The sequence below is a fragment of the Lissotriton vulgaris genome, chromosome 10 (genome assembly GCF_964263255.1).
Source record: "Lissotriton vulgaris chromosome 10, aLisVul1.2, whole genome shotgun sequence".
In the NCBI taxonomy this organism is placed as follows: Eukaryota; Metazoa; Chordata; class Amphibia; order Caudata; family Salamandridae; genus Lissotriton; species Lissotriton vulgaris.
Window position 1 is genome coordinate 787,480,470 of NC_141698.1, and position 27,047 is coordinate 787,507,516.

Genomic DNA, 27,047 nt, shown 5'->3' on the forward strand with positions numbered 1-27,047 from the left:
ACTAGGGGGTGTATTTGACTCAATCGCTGACAGTGACACTTGGCAGCAAGAAAGCCTGGTCATTCGGGCTGAGTAAGCCGGTTGGGAGTGACGCTTGCCCAGCACAAAAAACCCTGACTTGGAGTTTGGCTGATGGGATACTTTGTCTCAAACGTGAGGCATGCCCTCCCTCCTTTAGCCCCTCCCCCCACACTTTAAGTGCACTACGATATAATGGAAGTGTGATAAGAACTCTAAATCAGACCCAAGGTCTATTGATTTGTTAAAATACAGCCATTTAAAACCAGAAAACAGGTACCTATGTTTCTCAAATTGTGTCCTCTGCCCTCTTCAACAACTCAAAGACAGTGCCAGGTTTATCGACTGCACATTATCTAACCCAACAATACTCCTTCCGATGTCAGTAAAATAATTACCATTGAGTCGAGTGACAGTATCACTATACTACGACTATTAATAATATTTCATAATTGTATGTGTTACTGAAGAACACTGAGGCCTCAGATGGCAACGAACGGACGACGTAAACAATGTTATTAAAATCTAAGTTATGGATAATTTATAAAGGGAAAATATGTACCCTTGTTTAGTGCTCTCTTTGAAATCAAACGTCAAAGAAGCAGAGTTAGAATCCGGCGGGAAATAATCAATTACCTGAACCAATGACCTGTCACAGGAGTACACACTAATAACGTAAACATTGACGTAAATATTGCATGCCCCAAATCTTTGGCAAATCAAACAAAAAAGTACAAACCCATCAGTTTGCGTTTTGTACAGCAGAGGGCGCTTTTGGCACATCAGTAACGCGCGCGGCGTTGCTTTTGTAACTGAGGAATTCATTTCTGTGCAGTTCGCGAAGAAAAGAATTGTTCGTGCCAAGTCGTTTATAGAAATTATGGTCGTTTGTTTCTCCAAAACACTAGATAACAACTGCTTCTACCATTTAACACAGAAAATATGTTTTCTTATCTGGACTTATAGTACCATACATCAAAAAAATGCAAATAAAGGGAGCAACAGGAAAAACATCCAATTCCGTAGACAAGTACTTAAAATGTGTAGCTGGTGGGACATTGAAGAACAGCAGCATAGCGTCCCCGTACCGCCACTTCATAAGCATGCAACTCTAGTGCCCAAATATTCAGAGCAATGGCTTAAACCTAAGTGTAATTCAGAAGAGGAAGCATTACCGTAATAACCACCATGGCACGCATATAAATCTGAACACGTACCATTGGGAGCGGACAGAGACGCTCGTGTTGGAGTGATGATAACCCTATTCATTCTACCGGAATGCGGGACCAAGCTGGAAAGGACAAACAGATTTTTCTGCAATGGCAGAATGAGAACTCATACGGAAGACTACAAGCGCACTCATTAAAGGCCTGTTTTACTGCGATAATGTGTGTTCCAGACCCGACACTGAAACTAAATGTTCCCTCTAATACGTGGCAGAGTCCTGAAATTAGTTCAGCGGCTGTACCACGTGATCAGTACATGCTAAATGAAGTGCTGTTTTAGAGAACATCCGAAATGAAGTGATGTAACAGGGAAACTCCTCTGTATTCGAGGAAACTTTGCTCCGGCTTAAGGAGCAAAGGGCAGATTTATGAAGGCCTTGCGCCGCCGGTGCGTCATTTTTAACATGGGAAAAACTGACGCACCGACGGCGCAAGTCCTTCATAAATCTGCCCCCATGTTTGTTAGAATGCCCGTTGCAGCTCCACAACAAAACCAGAGACATGACAAACACATCAGCGCCACAAGAAACAGTTCAGTAGAACTGGGAAATGGAAATAATGCGAACATGAAAAATAATAGAAAACCCACAAGACAGCAACAGCTCTGAGAAAGCCAGTGCAACTTTGGAAAACAGCTGGGGCCTGTTGAGCTGAGTAGGTTATCGAATGGAATAGTGCCTCGTGGTTACCAGTTACATGCTTCCGTGAGGCAGTTTGTTGAGTAATTGTGCGTTTTGTTAACAAAGCTATAACACAAACAACAAAGTGACTTCTTCCAACAGCCGCAGTTTGGCACTTGGGTTATGGAAGGAGCTGGGCCCGCTGTTGATGGATGCAGCAGCCAGTTTTCCACAAAAACCCATTGCACATTTCATCTTCTCTTTCTTGGCTTGCAACAAGGCTGATAGTCTCACATTAACGCTGCTTTCAGTGTATTTCCTCGTTTTCCGAAATACAAAAGTGAACAGCTAAAACACACATCAGGACTAATTATTTTTCAAGAAAAGTTTAAGTTAGTCCAGCAGGTTTGTGGAGTCACAGCAAGGCCTCGTTGCAAGGTAAAAGGTGGAGACCTGGGCCGTCAGCTCCCATGTCAGTCGGTGAACCTCGGCATGGCCTCCTCCCTGCGCAGGTTGCCCTCCATGAAACGCTCGCAGGGCCCCGGGAACTCGATGAGATCCGCCTCGTTGATGGCGCACATGGCTGTGCGGGGCCGGTGCGCCTGGAAACCCGAGAAGTCCCCGGAGACGCCGGTGCCCACTGATCTGTATGGTCTGCGGGTGGAGTACATGTGGCGCACGGCCGGTGGCACGGGCCCCTTGCGGCGGGCCCAGCCCCGGCGCAGGGCACGGGAGCCCCAGGCTGCCAGCACCAGCAGCACCAGCAGCGCGTTGGCCGCCAGCAGGCCCAGAATCAGCAGCTGGTAGTCCAGGGGCCGGGCGCCCTCGGGAGCGGTCACTAAGCCAGCGCAGTGGTCCCGGGGGGCCACTGGGCAGGCCAGGCCCCCCAGCAGGCTCTCCACGCACACCATGTAGGGGGTCTCCCCGCGCAGCTCCCGCAGCGTGGCCGCCGACTGTGCGCCTTCGGGCAGGTAGAAGAAGCGGGGGAAGCGGGTTGGAGGGGGTGGCTGTTGCCCGAAGCGGTCGTAAAGCAGGCGGAAGCGCACGGGCCCCGCGTTCAGAGGGCTCAGGTGGTCCCGCACCCCCCAGCGCACAGAGGCGGTGCTGCTCGTCACCGCAGACACTGTCAGGTTAAACAGAAAGTGCTTGTTGAACTCGCAGGGATCGGCCACCAAGGGAGGGAAGTGGCCCCGGGCTGCATGAGGGAGGGAGCGGGGCCCTGGGAGAGCGCTGGCTGGGCTTGGTGATGAAGGGGCCACTCCAGTGAGCAGGTTCAGGATGCTGGGGGCGGTGGGGTGGGTGCCCTGCCGCCGCCGCCATGCGTGTTTAAGGGCTGGCATGCGAGCTTCGGACACCGGTCCTCGGGCCTCCTCTGTAGGGGCGGGCTCCATCTGCTGGCTGCGATCGGTAGTGCCGGTGGCGCTAGTCTTGGTGCTGGCCTGGGGCGGAAGCTTCCGTCGCCCTCCTCTCCTTCTGCTGGCCCGCTTTGGCGGCAGTGATACCCACAGTACCCCAGAGCGCGTCCCCGCAAGTTCTCTGCCGCTGCGGTCTGCGGGGACCAGAGGGGAGTCGGTGCTGCCTCCCGGCAGACAGGCCTCCTCGCTGAGCTGAGCATCCTCCAGGTAGTCCAAGTACTTTCCCTGCAGTAGCGCCGGGTGGCGACACTGCACGAAGACGGTGAGTAGCCGTCCCTGGGAGTGCGTGGCGCCCATCCACTGCTTCAGGCCCCTCAGCTGACAGTCACAGGTCCAGCGGTTGTCATCCAGGTCCAGGCGGTGCAGAGCAGGGTTAGAAGCAAAGGCCTGACCAGGGAGGGCGGTCAGTAAGTTGCCCTGCAGCCTCAGTTCCCCCAGTGCAGGCAGCCCACCAAAGGCCGCCGGGTGTATGCTGGACAGCAGGTTGCGGCTCAAATCCAGCACCTCCAGGCTGGGCAGCGGTTCCAGGAGCGCCCCGGGCAGGTGTGTCAACAGGTTGCCGTCCAGCCTCAGCTCCCGCAGGGTCCCCAGCCCCTCGAAGGCATCGTCCTCCAGCCGTGCCAGGCGATTGTCGCTGAGCACCAGGCGGGCGAGCCGCCCCAGAGCTGCGAACACCCGGCCCCCTAGGTGCTGCAGCTGGTTGGCAGAGAGAACCAAGGTGTCTAGGGCACTCAGAGGGCGAAAGGTGGCTGGGTGCCGCAGCGCCCCCTGCAGGTTGCCTGAGAGGTTAAGGAGCCGCAGTCGGCCCAGGCCCGAGAAAGCGTCCCTGCCCATGCTGCGAAGGCGGTTGTTCTCCAAGTGCAGGTACAGAAGGTTCCCCAGTGGCGAGAAGAGCGCCTCCTGCAGGCCCTGCAGCGCATTGCCGTCCAGCCTGAGTTTCACCAGGCTCCCCAGGCTGGCGAAGCAGCCCTTGCCCAGCGCGCTCAGCTCGTTGCCGTTCAGGTTCAGCACCCGCAGCTTATGCAGGGGCGCCAGGGCTCCGGGGACCAGGCCCGACAGCAGGTTGTTGCCCAGGTAGAGCTCCTCCAGGCGGCCCAGCTTCTGGAAGGCCTTGGGGTGGATGTGCCGGATCTGGTTGTACTGCAGGTCGAGCCTCTGCAGGCGGCTGAAGCGGGGCAGGTCGAAGGCGCTGATGTTGCTGATGAAGTTGCCCCCCAGGCTGTAGGTGAGGGTGTCCTCGGGGCTGGGCAGGCTGCTGGCCTTCGGCACGGCTCGAAGCCCCCGGTTGGTGCACAAGATGTGCTGGTGCTGCTGGCAGTCGCACGGCTCCGGACAGATCAGATCCGCGGAAGGGGGGAGAAGCAGGCCGAGCACACAGAGCACCGCCGTCAGCCGCAGGACCCCAGGTGCCTCCATGCCCATAGCGGGCGCCTCTCCCGCATGCCCCTCGGCCTGCGACCGCTCCCTGGCTGCCCGCAAGCGGTCAGATGCGCAGGCCCCCGCTCACCATGCTCGCCGTCCAGCAAGGGCAGCAGACGAGCCCCAAAACACAAGTTCATAACATCTCTGATGGCCCGGGCGGTGATCTGTGCCGGCGATCGGGCGCCACCATCTCTCGGACATCTTTCCTTCCACAGACACACTTCTGTGTCCCTCCATGAACGTCCACAGCAGGCCCGGTTGTTATTTCCGACTGAGCCGGAGAACAGCTGGCCGCCCGGAGCCCCCTCAAGCTCCCCGCCCTCTCCTCTTCATCACCCCCACTCAGTGACTCCCGTGAACTCCAGGGCCGGGGAGCTGCAGCGAGCGTGCAAAGCCCAGTCTGAAAACCCTTATTGTTTCTGATCCAAAACCTCCCAGCTGGCGGCAGGGCTCCGCTGAACCAGCACACTGGAAAGCTCAGAAAAATGCGAAGGAAAAAAAAACAGGCGGAAATTCGTACTTCCCACACTTTTCCCCCCGAGACTCCGTGGAAGGAAAGAGGATCGGATTGGAAGAGTTGCAGACCCGGCGGGGAGGGGAGGGAAGACCTGGCCCACACTTCTGTTTCTGATCAATAGAAGGGGGTGGGGGCTTAGTGCCAAACCCGAGCCCTCCTTTGTCCATTACTTTAGGACAATGTCATTTACTGCTTGCTTTTCGAGTTAAGTGTCTTACACCCGGTAGGTCGGAATAGCACAAGGGCTGCCATCCGTCGCCAGGGGGCGCTATTCGGCCTGGGTACAAGCTTCGCTGTTGAAGGACAGCTCTCCATGTGTTGTTACTGTTAAACTATCTCAATCTGATCTCGGATAATTGCCTCAAAACCCCAGAAACTGGGTAAGCCCAACAAAATAGGCACTTTAATGCTACCCGTAACCATTTGCCTATCAACATTTGAATGACAGGGTATGCGAAGACATATTTACAAGACTGCGGCCTGGCTACAATCCCAGGCTTGACCTCAAAGTGCCACATAATGGTGTTATACGAATGAGACACCGCTGCCATTCGTTTATTCACTCTGATGTGGCATGAGAAGTAATGCCTTGATTCAGTGATCTTCAAACTTTTTTATGCCGTGCCCTCCCCCAGAAAAAAATCACTGCCCCCTTCAAAATCTTTCACAATTCTATTTAACTTGCAAAGTTTAAATGTGTCTAGACTGATTTCTAGTTAAGTTCTGTACCGTTTGAAAAAATGTAATAAAAGACATGATTGCCAAACATACTATGCAGGCCTCGTTAACGTGTAAAAGTATCCACAATGGTATTATAAAATATGGGGATTAGGGATGGAGGGGTTGAAGAACATTTGGTGTCTCTTCCCTTGTGACACCTTCTCCCAGCCAGGATATAAGTGACAAAAGATGTTAGTCATGGCCCAATAAAGAGCGTCGCACTGCTGTTCAGCACCCCCCTGAAATCAGCATAGTGCATCTCTAGGTCAGAGCCTGGCACCCCCCTGGGATCACATGAGCCCCCCCCCCTCCTGGGGGGCCCACCCCTCAGTTGGACGACCCCTGCCTTGGTTGGACCCAGCCTTTGGTCTGAGAGTGCCCCTAATTACAAGAAATTGTAATAGTCTTTCGTCATCTATGTAATGCACTCTATCTCACTGATACACACATACACACACACACACACACACACACAGACACACACACACACACGTTTTTGATAAGCTCAATTTTATCCTACGAACATCTAAAGCATCCCGCCCTTAAGAACCAAATACATGTTTTCAGAATGATAAAAAAATATATTATGACTCTTTAAGCTACTAGAGATTGATGAAGCACAATTTAGCAGCAATAGATGGGGGCTGCCACTGGACCCAATCTGTTTTTTTGTTGACCTTTTCTTTCTGCGGCCTGCAGACAAAAGCTCATACAATGGTATAAGAGTATCAGGAGGACACAGGTAGGGGGTTACCTTCTGATAAGTCAGCCAAGTTCAGAGAAGGAGACAGAAAAATAAACGATTAAAACACTGAAAAAAGGTGGCAGTGATTTGAGGGGGTGGAGAAAAGTAAGAAAGAAAAAAGATTAAGAAATAAAGATGGTACCACCTGGAAAGAAGGAGGGGAGAAGAAAGGCATGTGAAAACATAATATCGATGTCATTAAAGGTGAAAAGAAGGAAAACACAACAAAGGGAAGGTGGAAGGAAGTGTGCAATGATGAATGAATGGAAGAGTAAAAGAAAGGTGGTTAGATTGTTCAATGTTTGAATGGAAGGCTCTTTGGAGGGCTGGAATAGTGAAAGAATGGACAGATAGGAGGATGGAAAGGTGAATGAGTGGGAGGATGGATGAAAAGGAGAAAGAATGGACAGATGAAAGGATGAAAAGATGGGTGGGTGAAACGAAGGACGGACAAATGTGTGAACATATGGATGAATTGAGTGGCCGATGGATGCGAGGGTGAAAGGATGGAAGGGTGATTGGAAGGGTAGGAGGATGAATAAACAGATGGATGGCTGAAAGGGTGAAGGAAAGGTTTGAGATGTGTGTTTTACTCAGTAGGGGTCACTAGAGCTTTAGTTGATTGTGGAGACTATTTGAAGTTTCTTTCTATTCTTTTACTCCCAATTATGATAAGTAGCTATAATGAGGTTGCAAAATTAATAGTTCCAAGCCTCTATACATTTCTGTATTAATTTTGGAGATGCTCTCATTTATCAAACTGAATTTTCAATGTAATGACAAAGTTTCCGGTTCCGGTCAAGAGAGCGAGAGGCAGGCAGGCAGTGGAGAGAGTACTGCCCAGAGAGGTTTGGCAGGCGCGCTAGACAAGTGTGAGCCGCGGTAGGACTGCAAGCCCGCAATACCCGCAAGAGTCGCAGCTGGCCCTGGAGAGCTGCGGGAGACCAGCAAGAGTCGCGGGAGACTCGGGAGACCCGCGAGAGTCGCGGCAGGCCCGGGAGAGCCGCGGGAGACCTGCGAAAGTCGCTGCAGACCTGCGAGAGCTGCGGGAGACCCGCGAGAGCTGTTGGACCCAGTCTGAGTCCGAAATCTGCCGGAGCTCTGCAGGTGAGCTCACAGGACTGCCGGGGCCTGGGGCGGAAGAACACTGCAGGAGGAGAGCCGGTTAGGAGCGGAGCGGAGGTGAGGCTCATTAATTATCTTCTACCCTGTGCCCACCCTCTCCTCGATACTATCTCGCTTCCTTGCTCATCCTCTCCCACCCTTCCAACAGCAGCAACAGCCTGGAAAACACACGGGTTTCCAGCATCAGTGTTAGAGCCCCATTCAAAAGTAACCAAACAGAAAGCATAAAGGAGCAGGAGGCATTTGTGAAGGAAAATAAGCACCACTCTACCTGATAGCGCCTGACTGCGAGAGCGCCCAGGGAATCACCAGCGGACCAGCCAAGGACTCCAATCTCCCACCACCAGCCGCGCCGCCGCCTCGGGACTGCAAATCCCGTCAGGCTCAGCCGCGGCGCGTTCCCCGACGCGGTATACGCGCCGGGAGGAGTAGTATAAACCAGGAAGCCCTCGGTGGAGCGGGGGGAGGCATTTGTGAAGGAAAATAAGCACCACTCTACCTGATAGCGCCTGACTGCGAGAGCGCCCAGGGAATCACCAGCGGACCAGCCAAGGACTCCAATCTCCCACCACCAGCCGCGCCGCCGCCTCGGGACTGCAAATCCCGTCAGGCTCAGCCGCGGCGCGTTCCCCGACGCGGTATACGCGCCGGGAGGAGTAGTATAAACCAGGAAGCCCTCGGTGGAGCGGGGGGAGGCATTTGTGAAGGAAAATAAGCACCACTCTACCTGATAGCGCCTGACTGCGAGAGCGCCCAGGGAATCACCAGCGGACCAGCCAAGGACTCCAATCTCCCACCACCAGCCGCGCCGCCGCCTCGGGACTGCAAATCCCGTCAGGCTCAGCCGCGGCGCGTTCCCCGACGTGGTATACGCGCCGGGAGGAGTAGTATAAACCAGGAAGCCCTCGGTGGAGCGGGGGGAGGCATTTGTGAAGGAAAATAAGCACCACTCTACCTGATAGCGCCTGACTGCGAGAGCGCCCAGGGAATCACCAGCGGACCAGCCAAGGACTCCAATCTCCCACCACCAGCCGCGCCGCCGCCTCGGGACTGCAAATCCCGTCAGGCTCAGCCGCGGCGCGTTCCCCGACGCGGTATACGCGCCGGGAGGAGTAGTATAAACCAGGAAGCCCTCGGTGGAGCGGGGGGAGGCATTTGTGAAGGAAAATAAGCACCACTCTACCTGATAGCGCCTGACTGCGAGAGCGCCCAGGGAATCACCAGCGGACCAGCCAAGGACTCCAATCTCCCACCACCAGCCGCGCCGCCGCCTCGGGACTGCAAATCCCGTCAGGCTCAGCCGCGGCGCGTTCCCCGACGCGGTATACGCGCCGGGAGGAGTAGTATAAACCAGGAAGCCCTCGGTGGAGCGGGGGGAGGCATTTGTGAAGGAAAATAAGCACCACTCTACCTGATAGCGCCTGACTGCGAGAGCGCCCAGGGAATCACCAGCGGACCAGCCAAGGACTCCAATCTCCCACCACCAGCCGCGCCGCCGCCTCGGGACTGCAAATCCCGTCAGGCTCAGCCGCGGCGCGTTCCCCGACGCGGTATACGCGCCGGGAGGAGTAGTATAAACCAGGAAGCCCTCGGTGGAGCGGGGGGAGGCATTTGTGAAGGAAAATAAGCACCACTCTACCTGATAGCGCCTGACTGCGAGAGCGCCCAGGGAATCACCAGCGGACCAGCCAAGGACTCCAATCTCCCACCACCAGCCGCGCCGCCGCCTCGGGACTGCAAATCCCGTCAGGCTCAGCCGCGGCGCGTTCCCCGACGCGGTATACGCGCCGGGAGGAGTAGTATAAACCAGGAAGCCCTCGGTGGAGCGGGGGGAGGCATTTGTGAAGGAAAATAAGCACCACTCTACCTGATAGCGCCTGACTGCGAGAGCGCCCAGGGAATCACCAGCGGACCAGCCAAGGACTCCAATCTCCCACCACCAGCCGCGCCGCCGCCTCGGGACTGCAAATCCCGTCAGGCTCAGCCGCGGCGCGTTCCCCGACGCGGTATACACGCCGGGAGGAGTAGTATAAACCAGGAAGCCCTCGGTGGAGCGGGGGGAGGCATTTGTGAAGGAAAATAAGCACCACTCTACCTGATAGCGCCTGACTGCGAGAGCGCCCAGGGAATCACCAGCGGACCAGCCAAGGACTCCAATCTCCCACCACCAGCCGCGCCGCCGCCTCGGGACTGCAAATCCCGTCAGGCTCAGCCGCGGCGCGTTCCCCGACGCGGTATACGCGCCGGGAGGAGTAGTATAAACCAGGAAGCCCTCGGTGGAGCGGGGGGAGGCATTTGTGAAGGAAAATAAGCACCACTCTACCTGATAGCGCCTGACTGCGAGAGCGCCCAGGGAATCACCAGCGGACCAGCCAAGGACTCCAATCACCCGCCACCAGCCGCGCCGCCCCCTCGGGACTGCAAATCCCGTCAGGCTCAGCGGCGGCGCGTTCCCCGACGCGGTATACGCGCCGGGAGGGGCAGTATAAACCAGGAAGCCCTCGGTGGAGCGGGGGGAGGCATTTGTGAAGGAAAATAAGCACCACTCTACCTGATAGCGCCTGACTGCGAGAGCGCCCAGGGAATCACCAGCGGACCAGCCAAGGACTCCAATCACCCGCCACCAGCCGCGCCGCCGCCTCGGGACTGCAAATCCCGTCAGGCTCAGCGGCGGCGCGTTCCCCGACGCGGTATATGCGCCGGGAGGGGCAGTATAAACCAGGAAGCCCATAACCTGTACTTCTGTATCACACAGTTCTAGCAGCCAGAATCATGCCTAAAACAGGAACTGAAATGCAACCAAATACAGAAGGAACCCCGATCCTCGGTCCACTGGACAAATTCTTCTTCAAAGCAACAGGTGAAATTGATAGAGACTTGGCACTGGTAGAGCGTCGTATTGCACGCCGCCAATCGATAGAGCTACTTAAAAATATCATCCTATTACCAGACCCGACTCTCACCCCTGAGCCCCTTCCACTTAATTCGACTTTAAAAATCATAGATGAGGATCTAATGAACACCGATAATGTCCCCTCAGTGTTCCGATCCTATTTTCCTCCAAAAAGTGGATCCTCTCTCCCATCCCCTTTAAAATCCGCTAACAACACAATCTCCGCACTGTCTGACCTCATTGACCTGGTTACCCCAAATTTGCCAAAGATTGCAGAGTTTGTTCCACCTGACATAATAGAAATCCCTCACTCGTTGGCCACTCAAAAGGTAACCATGTTTCAACCTTTACCAGTTGTATTAAAGACAGATAAAGTTTCACTTTCTAAAAATCAACCCAAAAAGAAACAGGTCACTATTCGATCCCCACCAAAAAAACGTCGTAAAAGAGCACCTATGAAAAGCATTCCTAAAACCCAAACATCGGTTAAGGAAATACTAACCAAAGAACTACTACAAATTGTAGAAGGATCACCCAGAATACCACGGGAAACCTTTACTTCATGCGTCCCTCCTACAATTAAAGACTTTGTGGACGCCATGGAACATCTTGTTAAGGCATTGCTAATACCAATACACGAGAGAGTGAAAAGAATAGCCACCCTACTTGACACTCTCTCAGAAACTCTGATCCAAAACCAACTACCTAAGGGGGCTCCAGACGCCGTCTCAAACTTAACAACTGGAGACAAAACTATCCACGAACCAAAACTTACAATTCCCATTGTAAAGCCCACTACATCGGTTGCTGGGGGAACAAACTCGAAAATAGAAAAAATGACCAAAGCCCAGAAATCTAATAAGCAACTCACTGCTTCAATTCAGCAAAAAACCCACACACCAGTCCCAATAAAGAAGACAGTAACTACTCATAATCCAGTTCCCTCTCCAAAAGTGTCTTCTGATACTCATTCATCACAAGTTAATTCCCTTATAGCCTCTGCAAAAACGGGCAATGCACAATCTACCCCTGAAAAAATGATGTCTGCCGTCCAACAGGAAAAACGTGTACCCAAAAGATATGTCGATTTACCTCCTGCCGCAGCACAGAACGTTATCATTCTAACGGGAGTTGCACCATTACCTCCTACAGGAGGTTATGAAAACCATCATAGCCTAAAAAATAAGGTGATTTTTTGGCTTAGAGAAAACAGGCCCTTACCTCCTCACATTAACGGTGACATAATAATGGTAAAAAGAACCTATTGGATTGGAATCCGTCCCAAAGACATAGAAGGGGATGTAGTTATTGTTACCTTCAAAGATCCAAGGGTCATCACGCACATCACAGACTGGTTCTCTGGTTTTAACAGGGGTCCAATTTTGCCAAAACCCCTAGCTTACTTTTACCCTGAGGCGTTAATGCATCCTAAATTACACCAATCTAAAGCTTACCATAATAAACCTACATCTGCGCATTACAGAAATCACAACCGAAGGCACGGAACAAGAGACCAACCCTTCTTTCCTTTTATTGACTACATGCAACCGCCGACACCACGGCATTACGCGGAGGGGTTTGCCCAACCCCCACCAATCTTTAACCCGACCTGGAATTTACCTTGCCATAACTACTTTGAGTCACTCTACGGGCTGGAAGACGTGGAATGACTCCTTCAAGATAAGGAAGTAAACCACGATACTGGGAGTTGTGATCGCATAACTGATCATATCCATGCCATGCAGGACGATCCACTAAATGGGACCAATAAAAATTCCCCAGAAAACGGTACAAGCAATAGAGTAAAAATTTCTGAAAGGGGCAACGCCAAAAGACTATCTTATCCTGCCTCAAATGTAACTGACAACTCAACTTCCACCTATAAGGCACACCGAAATAACATGTTCAATCTGCACTTCCTCTCATGGAATTTGGCAGGTCTTTCCTCAAAAATCACACTACCGGACTGGCTAAAGGTTGTTAACCAGTACTCCATCTTGTGTTTCCAGGAAACCTGGGCGATTTCACCTATCCATCTCCAAGGTTTTCAAACATTCCACTCTCCGGCTGCCATGAGTAAACAGGGTAGACATAAAGGGGGATTATGCTCTTATATCAGTGTAGCAGTAGGTTATAGGATTAGGAAAACAATACTGAGTGACTCTTTCCAGGTAATCGCTATGGATATCGCCCCGTCACTGCTATTATTAATTGTCAACTTTTACAACAACCTTACGGTAGAACAATTGGGGGTTGTCATGGAAAATCTCCAACAAGCACTGCAAAAGACCAAAGATTCCTCTGGTGGAGAGTGTCCAATAGTCTTTCTCGGCGATTTAAATTGCCATATTTGCCCAAACATTGTAAGAGATGATTGTGACAGGTTTGTGACATATGATTTAGACTCTGGTAAAGCTACTTTTAACCATTTCCTGCACACAAAATCAGGGGATCTTTTTAACAACTTTGTGACCTCATTTAATTTACGCTTTGTAAATGAGCTTCTTCATACCCCGTGCCCTCATAAACCGACCTTTTATGGCAGAGGCACGAACACCACCATTGATTTCATATTATTTTCAAAAACTCATGCGCCGCTAATACGAGACTGGAACACCCTCGACCACCCTCATAGTGATCATTATCCTTTATCTATGACCATCGAGCTACCGGGGGTTAGCAAGAACCAAAATTCACACAAGGTTACCTATGAACAACCTATTAAAATGGTAGCAAAAAACGGATACTGTGTTAAATGGAATAAAATCAATCCAAACAACCTTCTCAAAAACCTAGTCGATAAGAGGAGGGAGGAGATCCATACCTGTCTTTCTAATGAGAACAACCCCGATGATATCTGTAAAGCCTTCATTAAAATTCAGGCCACCTTGAAAGAACTCTTGACGAGACAGTTTAAACCAGGTCCCATTGCACAAAAAGGATGGTTCGATACAAAATGTTCGAAGGCTCTGAAATACTTAAAGAACTTGCTGCATGTCACACCCAAACCCCAAACTGAAATACGCCAGGCAAGAACTCAATATCGCCTAGCCATAAAAGACAGAAAAAGGGCACTCAAACAGGAAACATGGCAGAACCTGGTCACAACATCGGAAATGGGGGATATGTCAGCATTTTGGAGACTCATCAATACCTCCTTACCATGGGTGAAAATGCCTGAAAGGAACCTGGATATGGCAATAAATGGGGAGACGTGGGCGGAACACTTCCAGAAGTTATATTCGAATCCCACATGTTCGAACAAATTGGAATTAGAAGGCCTCCCCCTACCAATCTTAAATCCACCTCGAGAGAGTCCCTGCAAAATTTCTTTTTCACTTGAGGAGGTGGAACTGGCCATTAAAGAAAGTCCAGCAGGGAAGGCACCTGGACCAGATGCAATTCCTGCAGACGTCTATAAGGCAGACATGGAGTTCTGGGTACCTCTATTGACCTCTGTCCTAAATTCGATAAACACCGTCGATCTCCTTCCAACATGGGGAGAGGCAATAGTAATACCAATTTTCAAAAAAGGAGATAGACACTTGCCATCGTGTTACCGGCCTATATCCCTCCTCGATACCTTGATGAAAATTGTTGGACGAATACTCCTGAAAAGACTAACCACCTGGCTGGAGGAAAAAAACATACTCTCGAAACTACAATATGGCTTCCGGACAGGTAGAGGCACAATTGAACAAGTCCTCAATTTGCATTTAATCAAGTCCAAATACATAGATATCATAAAACGCAGTCTGTACATAACGTACATAGACCTTACCTCAGCGTTCGATTGTGTCCAGCATGACCAACTATGGGACACATTAAATCAACTTGGGATAGATCCATCAATCCTTCTATTCATCAAGGCTCTGTACAGAGAAGCCGGAGCCAGAGTTAGATTCGGACTGAGGGGAGAGTGTTCGCCACGTTTTGATATCAATAGAGGGGTTAGACAGGGGTGCATTTTGGCACCCCTTCTCTTCTCCCTTTATATAAATGCGATTGGCGAGCATCTCAAAAACATCGAGTGTGATTTCCCCAAAATAGGAGGACAAGCGATTCCAATCCTGCTATATGCAGACGATGCTGCAATTCTCTCCCAGACTAGATTGGGTCTACAAAAAGCAGTTTCAGCGTTCACGGATTTTATGAAGGATAGGGGCCTTAAAGTGAACATAGGAAAATCTTATTCTATGCTAAGTAATAAAGCCCACAAAAAAACCCCATGCCCCATTTTCATCGAGGGTCAAAGACTGGAAACAGTGGAGGCATTCACTTACTTGGGTATCTGTCTACATAAAAAACTATCCTGGAAAGCGGCAATAGAGAAAAGGAAATTTGCTTTTTTGAGTGCCATTGGCGGGCTCCGTGACTTCGCAGGAAAAATAGGGGGAAGACCGGTGAAACAATTACTAACGGTATATAAAGCAAAATGTGTCAGTACTGCTACGTATGGGGCAGGCCTTTGGGGAATAGACAAAAACATCTCGCCGATACAAATGGTGGAAAATAAATTTGTAAGGTATCTCCTGGCCGCCTCAAAAGCAACATCGGTGTACCAGATGCACATTGAATTGGACTTACCATATATATCAGATATTATAAAATCTGAACCTCCCCTTCTTTGGCACAAAATCTGGACCACCCCCGAGACTGATTTTAATAGAGAGGTGATTCAAGACATTTTAAATCTGGAAAGGGCTAAACACTCTCTATCAAACTGGTTGGTCTACGTGAAAAAGTTCTTTTTTGAAATTGGGCACCCAGAATGGTTCACAGATCCTTTGACATTAGAAAATATCACACGAAAATGTTTAAGAAAGACTCTTATGGCCCACCTGGAAACAGCCAGATGGAATAAACAAAAGCACTGTGTCACTATTCTGGCATATCAAAGGGTGACACCACACAAGGGCCTTCAACTATACCTTTCAACAGATTTTTCGTGCTATTCAAGGATGCTGCTCACCAGATTCAGACTGGGTTCTTTCTTCCGATATGTAACATTTCCAACATGTAACGATTGGTCTCGGATTCTCTGCCCCTGCCCCTGTGATAATATATCTCAACAAACTAACATTCATACCATTCTTTTTTGTAAATATTATGGGTTATTGAGAAAAGCTCTATTATCTCCCCTACTTAAGAGATGGAATCTCAGGTCGTGTAAACTTGCCTTCGAGCGTTTACAGGAACTCGAAGACAGGGAGGTGATAACAAAAATGGAGCAGTTTTTAAAATTACTGATAAAATTTAGGAATACTTTAGACTGATACCAGAGAAAACAACCATCTCTGTTTTTAACCGTCGTTTGTTGATTATGGCTCTTTTTAATAGTCCTTTCACCAATGTTTTTAATATGTTACCGAGCACTGGATGACTTTTTTAATTGAAATCTTTCTTGCCTTTTAATTATCATGTTTTACAAATTCTGTATAATAATGTATGCTTATATGATATTTCTCTGAATATCGAATAAAGCTTATTTTGAACCTTTGAACCTTTGACAAAGTTTCATTTCATTTAAAAGGTGCATTCATCGTCCAAAAGAGATGGCATCATTTTAGATAACTGATGTGGAAAACAGTGGCATAATTTATTTTACTGACACATTTAATAATTGACCCCTCAGCAGCAAACCAGACTGTCTTGTTCTAATATTGACTTACAAGAGGATACTTACTGTGTGGGAAAGTGCCCATTTTTGCATGGTTACCCCCACTTCTGCCTGATATCTGATGCACTTTGACTGGGTGTGCCCTGGGTCCCTGCCAATCGGGTTCCCAGTGCCTGTGCTCTTTTCCCAAACTGTACTTTTGTTTTCACAATTGGCACACCACTGGCCCACATGTGAGTTCCTTGTTCAAGGTACCACTGGTACCAAGCACATTGTGTCCAGAGAGGGTCTCTAAGGGCTGCTGCATGTATTATGCCACCATCAGAGACCCCTCACCAAACACATGCCCACTGCCATTCCAGATTGTGTGTTTTGGTGCAGACAGAACTTAAGAGTCAACATGGCACACATCGCTGTGTGTCATGCCCACAACCCACTGCCTGTGGCATAGGTAAGTCACCCCTCTATCAGGCCTCAAAGCCCTAAGGCAGGGTGCTCTATACCACAGGTGTGGGCATAGCTGCATGAGGACCACTCTGCATCCGGCACCCATGGCCCGAGTCTGAGTGGTTCACCTGTCCAGTGAAGTTTCCCCATCAATCCAGACCTCCACTCCATCAGCGGCTAACCTCTCCTGGACCCCACAAAGTCACCTGCAGCCTCTAAACAAAGGGTCACCTGACTGTGACGCAACACCAAGCGGTGCCCCTGCATCCTCAGCCCGCGACCTTTGGGAGCCCAGCCAACGGGGCCCAGACTTCCCAACTTACCTGTCCAGCCAGTGGTCGCGTTCATCCAGCCTCCTGGTCCGAGCCTGTAGCCTCTTTGTGCGTCTGAGAGCCTCCATTTCTTTGCGTTGGGCACCCAACACTAATTCTCACCCTGTACCCAGCCTCCCCTGAGCCACTGGTGGTGAGCTCGGGTGCTTCCTTGTGCCCCCTCCCCTGTGCTTGCCTTAACCCCTGGGGCCTGTGCCCTGAAACTAATCTACACCTTGTTCGGTGCCATCAGTCTCTATTGACTAACAATGGGCTCAGTGACCTCGCCACCCGGCTGCCCCAGTGCTACTGGTGGTGGAGTACGTACCTTAAATTGAACCTTGTCCAGTGTTTGTCTAAATCCGTGAAGACTAGAAGAGAAAGTTCTTACCTTACCTGTCATAACTTACCTGTTAATGGGTATAACTGTTTTCGTACCATAGGATTGCAGTGCATCTTCCTCCTTTTGCACTGAATGTCCATCTATTGCCAATGCTACCTTTTGTTGATTGACAGCATTTCTCTACTCCTGTAAAGTAATTTTATTGCTTTTGCAAAACAATGCATACTGTATAAGAAAAATATTGCTAGTTTTAAGAACTGTTACTTATCTGCAACTAAGTTTTCTTGGTTCTAAAAATAAAATAACAAAGTACTCATTTTTTTATTCGAAACCATTGGTCTTGGATTCAGCCTTTGAGTGTGTGTAATCATTTCTTGCTTGTGTTTGTACAACTAATGCTTAACACATCCCTCTGATAAGCGTAACTGTTCAACCCCACTATCACAAAAAGAGCTTTTAGTGTTATCTACTTAAGCCTCTGTAAGCCTCTGGGGGTCCACTGAACTCACTGCACACTGTACCTTACTTCGGTATAGTATATACAGAATCAGCTTTGTACACCCTGTAAAAGACCAAAGGCAGGCATACAAAGGTAAGTCCTATAATGATTTAATAGAAGCATTTCTGTTTACAAAGCACATTGCGCGGGACCTGACCAACAGGCCTCAGCCGACAGGTGATCTTAAAATGCGAAAGTTCCAAATAAGAAAATAAGAGGGGGAGGAAGGAAAAGGTGGATGCATCTTTGTCTGATACTTGTCTTCTCTGACATAGACGTTCAGATCACAGACATGCTGACACCATAGATGTACGAGACATACTGTGTCTGGTTGTGTTAACTCTACTTTGTTATTTTTCTTTTCAAGTCTGCATATTTACTTCGTCAAAAACACTCTAACAGCTATAAGGAAGTATCTTGATGTGGTACACAATTATTTTAAAGAAATATAAAAAATGTATTTATTTTATTCATTTATTTGAAAAGTTTTATATAGCGCTGGCTAGACCCTGAGATTTCAGAGTGCTTTACATGAGGTAGGACATTGTTTCAGAACTTTGTTACATAGTTACATATGTTGCTGGAGCGTCGCATAACATAGAAAGGGAAACAGTATAACATAGTTACATCAGTTACTAAAGCATAGCATAACATAGAAAAAACCGGCAAGGGGGAAAGAACTTCAGGGGCCAAAGAAAAGTCAGGTGGGAAAAGGGAAGGCCGTCAAAGAATCACGGAGGGAGGAGGCGGGGGAGGGAAAAGAAACACAACGGAGAGACAAGGAAAACAATGTCCGATGTCGGACTAGGTAGGTGACGGCCGAGGGTTAAACCAGAGCCAAACTCCTCTTTAACTGCATAGTACAGCTCCACCGGGCATTGGCCAAGGTTGCTCGGGCACCGCGGTAAGTACAGACAGTTATGGTTTCAGCCCAAGGGTCATTGTCAAAAAGTTCCATCGATAGCACCGATCGCAGTGTTACTGGCGGCGCCGTTCTTCTCAGTTCTTCTTATTATACAGTTCTTCTTATTATACAGCATAGGATTTCAGGAGGCTAGTATGAGGCCTGGTTATCAGTGTTTCTATGTGTCACCATCTATTCTCCTTTTCTCCTATAGCAAGGTTCATCTGGTGTTTGCGTGGTTTTAGTATAAGGCTTTCCTAGGTTTTTCTGTATTTGTGAGGACAGTGTCAGATGCATGGTTGATAGAGCCAGGTTAATAGAGCGAGCTGAGAGATGGTGTGGCTGGGCTCTGGGTTACACTCATTGACTACTGCCATTTTATGGTAGATAAATGGCCGTCATGTCAGGGTTCTTGTTAGAGTTAGATTTCCTGCTGTGCACCACACATTGTGTCAGCAGTTCAACAGTTTAACAGCTCAACAGCCTAGATCAGGTCACCTCACACCCCGGTGAGGTTTTGACCGATGTGCCCAGATCGCGGTGATCGTGGAGATGATTCGATGGAGCGACGGGTTCCTCAGCAGGCAGACATTCAGGCAGAAACAAGACTGCCACAAACACTGCATAACAGCATGATAAGAATAATCCATTGAATCAATGAATGGTATATTCTTTTAGTGCCCTTCTCAGGTACACATTATAATTGCTAACTATTGTAGCAGAACTATTTTGTGCCTTGACCCTATAACTTGAGGTCAAACGAATATCAACATTTGCATCTACAAGAACTGGACAGCATGTGTAGAGCAGGTCTAAACTGACAGGCTTCAAAAAGATAATGGTGTGCCTCTCTACTTATTGAGTGCCCTTGCAGGTAGAAGTAGGATGTTTAAGGCAAGTGAACCACTTTGTTGCTTGAACATGAAATATCTTGAAAAAATATGAGACAAGAGGTGTTTTGCAAAACAGGTACTGTTTGTTGAATTTAACAGTGTGGCAGGTAGATCAATGACAGGCATAGGGTCTGAGTACTGTCTCAATTTACAATCGGTCTAACATGGGTTTTTATGCAGTTCCTTGAATGCAATCAAATAGTTCTGGCAAACCTTTTTTGGTGAGGAATGTGAACCTCTGCCTTTAGAGTCATAAATTAATGTATTTGATATCGAATCCAGGTGGGCCTTAACTTTGCGTGGACGTGATGCTGCCTGTGGGTAATGTGTGCAGATGTCCGGCATGGGGAGTGCGTGATTTCTGCATGGTCTGTGCTGTGTCCTGATTGGCTATGTCTTCCTAATTCATGTGGCATCTGACTATATGGGGTTTTGGGAATGCGCGAACCCCTCCGGCCATGTGTGCTTTATTGGAGCCAATCTCCCTGGACCATTGTGGTGTTGCTGTGCCTATCTGTGGGATTGACCTGGGAATTCCTGTTTGTGCATTTCTTTGCTGGATACGTGCCACCCCACCTGTGACTTGTCAATCAGTAACCTAGGGCCTGGGTCTCAGAACCTGCCTGACTACATATTTCTGAGCCGGGGTTGACATGGAGTTCACAACAGGCAACTTCGTCAATGGAGATGCAAGTTTGGTTTTATACCTGAATATATTGTTATTCATCTGGACATCGTCTTTTTCATTATTAGCATTTTGAATTCAATGGGGGTGAGCAATATTTTGGAGAAAGGAGAACACCAAGCCATATCTGACAAGCCACATCAATCTCTGCTTTTGCAGAGTACTGGAAACCGAACTCCCTAAAAGACCTTTCACAACCTTTACTCCCCTATTGCATCTAGTTTCCCCAAACCTGCATTATAAAATACCAATACCATTCCAAGGACATAAACTTCTATTTCTTGTGCTCTGTTTCTTTCCTGCTTCCTGTGAGTTATTGGCCATGCCCTGTAAGGTGCTTTGCCACCCAGTGATATGGTCTGATCATGCTTTAACAAGAACCTACAAAAAAATAATACAAGAAAGAAGTTTTGAAGGGTGTGTGATCCCCATTAAAAGAGGGGTTGATGCCCATTAACCCCTTCGCTGCGGGGATTATTCCCCCGCTGTGCTGGGGGAGGGGGGGCGCGCACAGCGCCCGCATGCTCATGACGAGCTCAGCTCATCATGAGGCAAGGCGCTCCTGTGCTCATGACGAGCTGAGCTCATCACAGGTGCATTGGCTCCTGTGGAACGTTCAGCACAGCAGGGGAATTCTCCCCGCACCTGAGCGTTCCACAGGCCATGACGAGCTGAGCTCGTCATAAGCACCGGAGCGCCGTGCCTCATGACGAGCTCAGCTCGTCATGAGCATGGGATGGGTAAAAGTCTTTTGGGGGCATTTTGACAAGTTGAAAATCCAAGACGGGAGATACTCTCCCAATCAGAGTAAGTTCAGAAGTAGGTATGATAGGTGGCAAGTTATTTCGCCTTTGGGTGTTAATGCTTAAAAAACAAGCACCCACCAAACACACAGGGCAAACATGTAGTATTACTCACAATACACCATCATATAATAAAAAAGTTTTATCTTGAAAAATATGCTCAAGTCTGGTCCTCCATGGTTGTGAAGAGGCCCATACGTCAGGACTGAAATGCATAGATGGAAAGTCTACAAAGTTGCTCAGATCCAAGATAGGGTTTAGTGTCACCAGGCCTGACATTAGGAAAGCAGAGTGTGAAGAAGCGAGCGAATGGGCACTTGATCTATGAGTGGGTTACAATTGATATTGGGATACAACCGCTTTCTAAAAGTTGTAAGCCTTGCAAGGTGATTGTAGTTAGATGAATGGGGGCACCTGTTCATCAAGGGAAAGGCTAAGCACCGTTCTCTAGACCGTTCTTTCGATCTTTAGACCCATTTTCAGACAACACCCACAACTAGGCATTATGATCTGATTTACCAAATGCCTTATCTCAAAGCAAGTGCTTCCCCTGTTTGTCTTCCATGAACGTCTTCGTACTGCTATATGGAGAAGACTTGGAATTGTGTGATCAAACTCCAATTGGTTGGTACCGTCTTTAATTAGGACTGTGGAAATATTACATGAAAGCCATCTGATATTAATTCCTCTAAGCCGAAAGTGATGATGTTTGGAAATGGCAGCAAGAACATGTTTAGGTGTTATATTAGGGGCACCCTTTGGAGCAAGATAACAGTACAGTTATTTAATTAAAATACATGAGATTCTGCAATCCCTGTATGCAAACCCTTCTAATCTTTTAATAATCAGCGAATTCTGACACACCCAGTCAACAATTATAAAGAAATTAGGTCAGAACTCAACTTATTACAGTAGAGTTCTGATGTCACCATGCTTATTGCCAGAGCCAGCACTCGAGGGGAAGGGCAGGTCAGGGTATGGAACATAATTAAAGCAGCTGTTTAAGGAATGTAAAAAAAACATTGTGTTACTTTCTTGTGCTCTGTTTATCTACCTTACAGTGACAAGCAGAAAGGAGATATTTATTTTTTTGCACTCCTTGGGCAATTATAAAAATCTTTGAATCTATCTGCATGTTTCTACTGCATTTTTTCTTTTTTTTAAACTAACTTGTATCAAACTGCTATTCATATTGCTTTTATGACTCGCTGTCGAATAAAGCTTTGAAATTTGAAATTTGCTATTCATATCTTTTTGCAACTAATATCCAACAGCTTTTTTTGATTAAAATTCTTTTTATTGAGTTTTAAAGCAACACATAGGAATAATACAGTTGCAACATTGTCAATGTAAGCCAGGAGTTACAGATGTCACAAGAGGGTTACAGCTTGTTCACAAGTGCCTTGGCGTGCCAGACCTATTTGTAGGTGTAGTTGTAGCACGTCACAATTGGTATCCTGCAACAGTTCTTCAACCATACCTCTAAGAAGAGGAACAAAAGAGAGGAAGAAAAGGGAAAAAAGGAAACCTAACATAAAAGGAATAACAATATAACCATAATGTCATGGTGCATATGGTATAGTGTTGGTCATTAGAGGGGGGTTCCAACCCAATGGAGAGGCACCTTCCCAAACGCAAGCCACTCCCTATTCTACTGTGACGTTCAATGTGAAAGAAATTGAGGGCTCTCAGCCGTGGGGCGCACGCCATCAATGGGAGCCCTTCCGATAGACAGCCCACACACGGGGAGCATATGTACTCAAACCCTGTCCTGGAGTCTTCCATTAGGTCAGTCATGCGCTCCAGAGCCAGCGCCCTCCACAGCCGCACTTGCCATTGAGTTAAGGATGGTGCCTCTTGTTTTGTTCATGGGGCAGCTACTGCCATTTTTGCTGCCCCCAGGCAGAGTCACATAACCAATCTGTCACCCTGCGTTTGACGTTTAAGGTTGGATCTCTCACCCCCAGCAATGTGTGTTCCAGTGAATTTGGGATTGGGTAATCTAAAATGATTTTGATTTGAGAGAGGATCTCTTTCCAAATAGGCTGTATGGAGGGGCAGTCCCATCAAATATGGTGAAAGTCGCCCAGCAGACCACACCCCCACCAGCAGCTATCAGGAGAGTTGGGGAAGATCTTGTGCAGTTTCTGGGTGTTATAGATACCAGTCGTACATGATTTTGTAGTGCGCCTCTCTAAGAAACATCGAGCGGTTAAATTTGGTTATGTCTTTACGTAAACGCTCCCACTGTTTGTCCGCTACAGGAGTATTCAGAATTGTGTCCTAAAATTGTTTATGTTGTGGGGTCAATCTGGGGCTCAACGCCTGAATGAGGGTGTATAGGAAAGAGATGCACCCCTTGGAAGTGGACCCAGATTTGGCAAATTTCTCTACGGGGAGCAAGTCCCTGTTTAATCTGCAAATAGTGGAATTCCTCCTTGGCAGTGAATGTGAATTGTTTCATGCATTCTCGAAAGGTGAGTATCTCCCCTCTGCTGAATAAGTCAGAGACCATGAGACAGCCCCCCTGCCAACCATGCCTCGGAGGGTCCTTCGTGAAGCGATGGGGGGAAGGCTTGCAGCGACCACTCTGTCATTACCCACAGCTGAGCTGCTCTGTAGTATTCCAAAAAGTCAGGCAGCGCCAGGACCCCTTCCCTGCGTGGGAGAAAGAGAAAACGATGGGGCAGGCATGCCTTCTTCCCCTGCCAGATGAATTTAGTGACCACTTGTCGCAGTTCCCTGAAAATACCTTTTTCTACTTGTATTGGTAACCCCTGAAAGAGATAGAGCAAGCGGGGTAGAGCGTTCATCTTGATGGCATTGATCCTGCCCATCCTAGAGATATATGCAGTGCTCCATTTGCCCAAGTCAGATTTTAACTGTTGCAGGAGGGGGGAAAGTTGGCCTTATATAGGCCCGAGACACGGGTAGTGATTTGGATGCCCAATTAGGGGATTTCCTTGGCTGTGCAGCGAAAGGGTGATGCTCTCTTCACCTGTCGCCACTCCTCTTTGGATAAAGTCAAATTGAGTAAGATGGACTTGGCCAGATTGACCCTAAATCCTGCTACTTTCTCGAACATTGAGAGCTCCATCTGAACAGCCAAAAGAGAGGTCAATGGCTCCGTGACCAGGAGAAGCACATCATCTGCAAAGAGCGATATCTTATGATCATCCGTGCCAAACCACAGTCCCCGTTTGTCGGGATGCTCTCATATTTTTTGCGCTAGCGGTTCTATACACAGGGCGAAATAAAGCAGGGGACAATGGACACCCCTGTCTAGTCCCCCGTGTCAGGCTGAAGGAGTGCGAAGCGGCACCATTGACCAGGACTCGGGAGTTGGGGGAATGATAATTGGCACGAATCATCCCTATAAAAGCCTCATTAAACCCAAAGGATTGTATAGTGTCACAGCGCGATCTTTTATATCGCGGTACATCACAATGCATCTTTTACAATGCAAGTCGTTACCACAACTTGTGTTGTAGGGTGCTGGATTTAGGAATAGTAAGATTTACTATTCCAACTCCAGCCTACGTACAGTAGGGAAGGTGTTGGTATAGTAAATGTACTATTCCTTAGTCTAGAGCGCCCTCCAGCGCAAGTCGTGGTAACAACTTGCATTGTAAAAGACGCGTGGTAATGGCAGCGCAGTGTTTTGACCGCGTTGTCATGGATGTTCCCCACCCAAAGAGGTGTAGTGCCCGAAATAAAAAGGTCCATTCCACGTGGTCGGAAGCTTTCTCTGCGTCTACCGAGAGAAGACCAGCTGGGATTATCATGGGTCTGATGCCCCTTAATGAACCCTGATTGGTCTGGGTCAATAAGGCCGGGAGCACATTTTCAAGGCGAGTAGCCAACATTTTTTAGTAAATCTTGGCGTCCAAATTCAGAAGGGCTATCGGGCGCTAAGAGAAGCAAGCTTTAGGTCTTTCCCTGGCTTATGTATCACCGCAACGAGTGCCTCCCCCATGGTGGGAGTGACCTGCTGTGTAGATGCGATGACATTTAACAGGGTAGCTAAGTAGGGGGCTAGTTCCAGTGCGAATGTGTGGTAAAAGTGCGCCGTAAACCCATCCGGTCCTGGTGCCTCCTGTAATTTAAGCACATCAATCGCTTCTTCTGTCGTGATAGATTTAACCATGTCTTCATTGGTACTTTACTGGACCTGTGTAAGGACTAAGGGGCCCAGATAACTCGCTTGGTCCTGCGACCTTGGTTCATCTGAGGTGTAGAGGGTGCAATAGAACTCCCAAAGGCGTTGGCCTTCCCCTCTTACATCATGTGGGAGATGCCCATGTCATCCACTATTATTTGGATGTATTCCCTTTCCTGTTTGGCCCTTAGTTGGCGTGCTAAAAGTGAGCCCATCTTGTCCCCCCCTCATATCCCCTAGCCAGCAGCTGCAAGATAGTTTTTTCAGCCCTGTTCGTGTATATGGACTGCAGTTTCCCCTTGAGGGATGTTACTTTCCGCAGTGACAGTGCCAATGGGCTCTCCTTGTGTGCCTTCTCCGCGGTCTGCAGTTCCTTTTCTAGCATGAGTCTCTCATCTCGTTACATACTTATCTAGTTGGGTACCGGACCCACTCCCTCAGGCCTCCTGCTCTGACTCTCTCCCTATCCCCTAACTCAACAAATGTACAGCGCAGCAGAGACATCATGACATAGAACTAGCGCAACATAACAATACAAACAAGAACTACAAGTTCGAAGAATCCCCATCTCAGAGTGGAACCTCGTTACAGGAAGGAACTCTAGGGATGAGACCATTTCCGCTCCCCCAGCCCCATCATCCTCAATATCTAAGACATATGCATAATTATGCTGTACAGCCCCATGGTGACTTTCAAACCCTCAACCTCTCCTGCATTAGCTGCTCTAGTCTATCTGTGCTGGTGGCTCTGCAATAAGCGAGGAAAGTGCAAGTCCTCTGCTCCATCCACCCTCCCATTGGAACCTTCTTACTGCAGCTGTGACAGGAAGGATTTCACTTCACTGACAGCCGACCCGGCTCACCTGTGGGACCCACATTTTGCAGACGTCAGCCCGAAGTTTTTGCCAACTGTAGGTTGCACCCCCCCCAGTCCAAATATCCAAAGGAAAAGTAATTTATGAATATCCATCCAATATTAGCAATGCCCAGATTTCTTTATTCTTCTTTTTGATTTGAAACAAAGCACCAGGCAGCCAACACTTTTCGTTCTTTTAGAAAGAACTTCGTCAGGGCAATTATACTGCTATTAGATGTTTTAGACTGAAGGCTTAATCGTTAGAATGGCTGAACTAAGAACTCTCCCTGCGACGTCATCTTCAATTTTGTAATCACAAGTGGAATATAATGTCTGTTGTGCCTATCGTGCTGAATTGTCAGATTTATTTTCAGGTGTATTTTCAGACCTATCAGCAATACCCAAATAAATGGCAGTTGTGCCGGCAACGTGGCGTGTCAAACAGCAGGATATGTATCAATTCAAACGCTTAGCCTGAAGTTTGCGCAAGTCTGCCCGTACAGGTGGCTTTGTAATAATCATGGTAAGTGCAAGTCCTCCACTCCATCCACCCTTCCACTGACATCCCCTTGCCGCACCCGTGGCGGGGAGTAGTTTGCTTCACTGACAGCAGGTACCATGCAGCCATGGCACCCACACTTCGTAGACGCCAGCCCGGAGTTTTCCTGCTCCCTCGTCCTGCTGCTCGCCATGGATGACCACCTTGTCACTCTCGCAGCTGCTCCCACCGGTGTCCCTCGAAGACGCTGCGCCATTAGGCAAAGAGTTTGTGACTCCCAGAAGATCCGGCGCCTCTGCCAACTCTGTGCAATGAAAGTGTTTGTTAT

At 48.7% G+C, this 27,047-nt stretch overlaps 1 protein-coding gene across 1 annotated transcript; it reads right to left on the reverse strand.

Annotated features, from left to right (window-relative positions):
- Positions 1–1,706: 1,706 nt before the first annotated feature.
- On the reverse strand, positions 1,707–5,174 carry TRIL (TLR4 interactor with leucine rich repeats). The gene has a single exon (XM_086941712.1). It carries the CDS (start codon positions 4,699–4,701, stop codon positions 2,338–2,340), a length of 2,364 nt encoding a protein of 787 aa, XP_086797838.1. The 5' UTR covers positions 4,702–5,174; the 3' UTR covers positions 1,707–2,337.
- Between the last annotated feature and the right edge of the window lie 21,873 nt (positions 5,175–27,047).

What these genes read in the sequence shown, in the direction of transcription:
- TRIL (XM_086941712.1), bottom strand. Translation starts at nt 4,701, where the DNA reads ATGGGCATGGAGGCACCTGGGGTCCTGCGGCTGACGGCGGTGCTCTGT.